The sequence below is a fragment of the Limulus polyphemus genome, unplaced genomic scaffold, assembly GCF_000517525.1.
Source record: "Limulus polyphemus unplaced genomic scaffold, Limulus_polyphemus-2.1.2 Scaffold6202, whole genome shotgun sequence".
Classification (NCBI taxonomy): domain Eukaryota; kingdom Metazoa; phylum Arthropoda; class Merostomata; order Xiphosura; family Limulidae; genus Limulus; species Limulus polyphemus.
The window spans coordinates 26,601-32,374 of NW_013671812.1; the positions used below are offsets into that span (position 1 = coordinate 26,601).

General features: G+C 32.2%; 1 protein-coding gene across 1 annotated transcript in view; it reads left to right on the forward strand.

Annotated features, from left to right (window-relative positions):
- Positions 1 to 205: 205 nt before the first annotated feature.
- LOC106473472 (dual specificity protein phosphatase 7-like) overlaps positions 206 to 5,774 on the forward strand; it is a 29,731-nt gene continuing 24,162 nt past the window's right edge. Inside the window, exon 1 of the mRNA XM_013934151.2 lies at positions 206 to 894. Coding sequence (XP_013789605.1) covers positions 468 to 894 — 427 coding nt within the window. The 5' untranslated portion in view covers positions 206 to 467. The remainder of the gene's footprint in view (positions 895 to 5,774) is intronic.

The window sequence follows — 5,774 nt, forward strand, 5'->3', positions numbered from 1 at the left end:
TGTTTAAAATACTGAAGATCGTCTGTATACCGAACTTGCATGTTCATGTATAATACGAGTAAGTTTGTTTACGATTGAGCCAGCAATTTCCCATGACGTCATTTCCGTACATCAGCCAAAAGTCAATGAGAAATTACATTGTAACTTTTGATTGGACAATACTATCACGTGGTACTGCTTCGTCAGATCTTTTGTTAAACCAACAAAGTCAATGTAAAAGGTGTGCAAGATCAGAAAGCACTTATCTCGGTGTACCGTGTTGACTGTGGTACAATGTGGGTAAATGAAACGTTAAAAATTAACTCCTATATATTCTGTTACTCACACATTTCCAGTTTACTCTGTCATAAGTAAACTACTTCCAAAATGAGGGAGCGTCAATCTTCTTTCGATGAATACTCAAAAACGCTAAATGTATCGGAACTCTCGCCAGAAGACAAGACTCGCACCCTTACTTCTGGTGTAGAATGGTATTAGCTTTTCTTCAACCCATTCATCTCAAAATTATGCCTTCTCTTGTGTATTTTGAGGAACAACAAGCCATGAATCAGGAACGGCAAGTGTCTCCCCAGTGGCTTGTTGACCAAATCCGTCATCACGGCCAAGTTCTGCCCTTGGACTGCCGTTCGTGCACCGAGTACCGCCTCTCCCACGTTCATGATGCCATAAGTGTTGTCATACAGGCCTCTACTATAATGTTACGTAGACTTTCAAACGGAAAATTAACTGTTTCAAGTTTAATCAGGGATAATGAAAGCCGTGAAAAGTTCACCAGATTAAGCCAAACGCATATTATCGTTTTATACGACAAAAAGGGGGAAGAATCTATTAGTATTCTTACCACGATGCTACGAAGACTCGAGCAAGATGGCTGTCGTGCTGTTTGTTTACAAGGTAAATTAAAGATATATTTTTTCTACTATTGTGTAAAAATAAAAAAAGTGACATTACAATATATTAATAGTATTATTACTATTAATTTAGAGCTGATTGAATGGTAGTATGCCATTGAGTTTAAGCGCTTTTAAGTTTGTGAATTGCTTGTCTGATTAAACGTAAATTTTAACAACAATTAAGTTTTTATTTATTTATTTACAGTTACACATAAACAAGTATTTGTATAAAAACATCTTTTTTTTTCTCACTTCGTTTCATCAAGTTTACCTAGCAACAGCTTCATCAGAAAGCAGGCGTAGTAAATTTAGCGAAACAGTGTTGAACCTGAAAAAGAAAATAATGGCATTTTATTTTGAACATATATCCTTGGTAATCTGTACATAAGTAAATCACTTTAAAATTTGGTTTGATAAGTTCTTCCTATTCACTATTCAATAATTAAGTTTAACTTGAGATTAAATTCGAGTATTCAAACAGGTTTAAGCGTAGTTAGAAACTTCTCAGAAAAAAGTTAGAAAGAAAGGTTCATCGAATGTTTTAATTGTGTGAAAAGATAAATATACGGGTCAGAACTTGTGCTCAGTTTAATAAAATATGTTGGCTGCAGAAACTTGTAAAACATCAACGTTGTCAAAAATTAAAATTCCGAAAGATTTGACACTATCTATGATATGAGTAAAAAAGTGATTGTACTTTTTAAAACAAGACTTATGTGATATAACTTATAAACTATAACTTATAAGGTGCATGAGAACAAACCTACTATTATTGTAATACCAACTGAACTTCTGTAAATAAAATTCATAAAATAATGGTGTTAGAAACACTCAGAGGAGTAGAGCAACACTTGTAAGTTGTAATCGGGCAAAATTACAGTGATGATTATGTTAAGTATTGTAGGTTGTAACTTGTTAGCGCGTACAAGAATGTATGTATGGATTGTTGTGTTATGGGGCAATTACAGACATACATACATACTCTGAGGGCCTGTTTGTGCATAGTGGAGACACCAGATCTTCATCCAACACCACATAATCGTTTAACGCGGCTTTTTGCGTAATAAAAGTCGTCGTACATTTCTTATTGAAAACGCTGGTTTAAATCCAATGATTCATTGTTTTCTGCTTCCAGTCATCAGACAGAGTTTCTAAATGATTGAGTTAAAAGTTTTTTCTCTAAGTTTAGTCCACGCCGAAAGATTTAAACTTAATCCAACGTACGCGTCTTTTTAATTATATATCTAGGTCTACTAAAGACAAAGTATTATGGCTACTTATAGTAATATAATTGTTAGTATGCCTATTGAGTATTGTTAAAAATACAGTAGGCCTACTAAAGATCACGCAGAGAATTAATCCGAGTAATTAAGTTGTTAATATTATATTTCGCATATTTCCGATTGCTACGTTTTATCGATTGTAGTATGATAGAGGGCGCTGAATTATTTGAGTTAGTTCACGGTATAGGTGTTTAAAAATTTACCTAGCTTAACTACATTACCAATCAATGCCTGCTTTAGAAAAATTTATTTTATTGAAAATTTCAACTTAAATATTTATAAGTCAACTTCAACCAAAAACTTTTAAATCATTTCGTCATCCAATTATATTAATACCCACTGTAAAATATTAACATTTTCTATACATTCATATGCTTTAGCCTTTATCGATCCATGTGACATGTTCATGATGTTGATTTATGTCTTAAGTTAAGACTAGATTAATAGTGGTATGACTAAAAGTCTTACTTGCGATGTTCGTTTATTTGTTAAGGTAGAATATGCCCTTTACATAATGTTATCTGGGTTTTGGCCTTTTTATCAGAAAAAAAAAATCTTCATACTATGTTTTATGTATGAAAATATATTGAAATAGGTACAACTACAAGGACATATTCTGGCGCATGTTGTGTAACAATACCACTATGGTTAATTTGCATATTATAAAAATAAGGAAAGTCTTATGTTTCTGATAACTTTTAGAAATATGACTGAATGCCCCTGAAAATGGGTCCAGACTTTGATGTATGTGAGGAATAAGTCTGAAGTAAGAAAAACTGAAAATTCAAGGTTGTATTACATCACTGATGAATATGCCCAAAGTAGGAGATATGGTACAGTGGCTCATTAATGGTCATTTAATATCAACTTTACCTTAGTAAACACTACAGATACACTAATACTGCATACTTATGTCAATTGTGAAGTCTATAGCATTAATAGATCTGAAGTTATAAGATAAAAACACCATGAGAGTGTCCATTTTCAGGTTTTGAGAAAAACGTTTAAAGTCATATGGAAACCTTTTAATTTTCATATTTTTTAAGTGTTTTTAGTTTGGCTAAAACGTTTTTGCACTCAACATTAAAAGTAAAGGGGTTAAGGATTCAAAATATGCAAAAAAATTAACTGTGATATTTTTTGACATTTAAAAGGTATATGCTACCGAAAACATTATTGTCTGATAAATGTGACCCCCCCCCCCAATGTTAAGAATAGTGACATTTTATCATAAATGTACAAGTTACAATGTCTACAATTATAATAATGTTGAGCAAATTTCAACAGCTAAGCCTGATGATGATGGGCATTTGCCAGAAACATATATAATAAAAGAAAACTATTATAGATGTCTTAACTTTTTACAATATCTCTTGGTACAATTTTTCCATATCTTGTGGTCTTTTTATGTGGTAAAATCAATAGGTATATCATAAGGTCTTTAACACTGTATAAGGAAATAATATAATATTGTTTAGTATCAGTAATGGCACCTCCCCTGTTGCATTACATAAGTTCCGAGTTAAAATTCTGCTTGATTCTGTGTTATTGGATAAAGTTTTCAACAGGATGTAACTAATAACTACAAATTCAATGACGAGGAACCCACTTTGAGACTAATAATGCTTGGAGATGGTTTGAATGGGTAATGATGAAAACTTTAATATAAGTTTAACATAACAGCAAATGTATAACGTTTCGAAAAGGTTTTGTCAAACTACAAAGTAAAATTATGTAAAATTGAAATTCAAATGTATTGCATTTAAACATTTGTGTAAACTGTCTGCCATTGTATTCAGCACAGGTGACAAGTTCTGGTACAAACAAAAGGTACCTTGGGCAACAAAGTGTGAGAGACAAAAATATATTTAAAATACTATTTTGACACACATCTTCCATTTAAAATCCGTGATGGACTAATATAGAAAAATTTATAAAAACATTTGTAGTCTGGTGTGATTTTTTGTTAAACGAGAAGAGCTGTACTGAATGAGGGATTGAAACTTTTTTTTTTGGAAATTGATGAATTTGGATACAATTTTCAATACATATAAGTCTTATGTTGGACCACACCGGTCATGGTTATTTTGATATAACTTGTTGAAATCTGTATATTCAAGATTACTTGCTACCTGAAATATATGAAAAATTGTTATGCAGCTGTAGAAAATTTTATCTGAACAACCGATTTAAGTAAAATTAACTAACATGTGGCTTCAAGCACATCAAATAAATCAGTTTTTATTGTTACTTAAGTGTTAAAATTTGTTTTTAAGTCACCTAGAAAAGCACTTCAAAGCTAGACGTCAAGAGCAATTTTTTTTTATGAAGGTGATTTTGTAGTTGTTTTGTATTTCAGTTTTCTAAAAGCCTTGTTAAGTTTGATACCTCTAAAACATTTATTTTTGTAGGCTAGACTTTTATATAATTTGCAGAAAACTAAAAAGTGCATGCATATAAAATTGGCTTAATGTCAGACAACAGAGTAGGCATGTCTCTCATCCCCCAGGGGTCTCTTTTAAGAATGCTAATGTTCAGTAGTTATATCAGTGATTTCAGGAGTTACTTTGGCAGTATTATTTCAAAATTTCCGGGAAAAAATGGAAAAAACTGGAAAGTAAGTTTCAATATGGAGAAATGTAATGTGGTGCACCTGGGGCACAGAAACTTGGAAAAGATTTATCTCTTGTACATTGATACTGTAGAAAAACAGAATTTATGTATCACTAAATATCTATAACCCTTTTCCAGGTGTTTGACTGAGAATTTTGGGATCTTTGTGTAGAATTTTAAGTGCTAGAGAAGGTGGTTGATATAATATTGTTTATTAACTTCAGTGAGGCATTATGTTTACTTTAGTCTACAGTTTTGCTCTCTCCTGGAAGATACTTGGAAGAGTGATTACTTGGGTTTAAAACTTTTCTGTAATGGTAGGCTTATATTCTCCTAGAATGTAGTGAAAGTAGACGAGACTTGAATGTGTAAAATTGTTAGGTTTTCGGTTAAATTAATGATAGTAGGACTGGATGAGTTGTGGAACAGTAAGATAATCTTGTGCCTTACAACACTACTCCCAAAGTTTACTTTGTAGTTCATATTCTACACCACTAGCTTTCTGACATTATTCCATACTTTATCTGTCACATCAGATACCTGATTCACATGTGTAGTTCATATTCTACACCACTAGCTTTGTAACATTATCCCACACTTATAATCTATAGTCTAACCAATGACCTGTACAATAACATTATAACCTCTAGTCTAACCAATGACCTGTACAGTAACATTATAACCTCTAGTCTAACCAATGGCCTGTACAGTAACATTATAACCTCTAGTCTAACCAATGACCTGTACAGTAACATTATAACCTCTAGTCTAACCAATGACCTGTACAGTAACATTATAACTTCTAGTCTAACCAATGACCTGTACAATAACATTATAACCTCTAGTCTAACCAATGACCTGTACAATAACATTATAACCTCTAGTCTAACCAATGACCTGTACAGTAACATTATAACCTCTAGTCTAACCAATGACCTGTACAATAACATTATAACCTATAGTCTAACCAATGACCTGTACAATA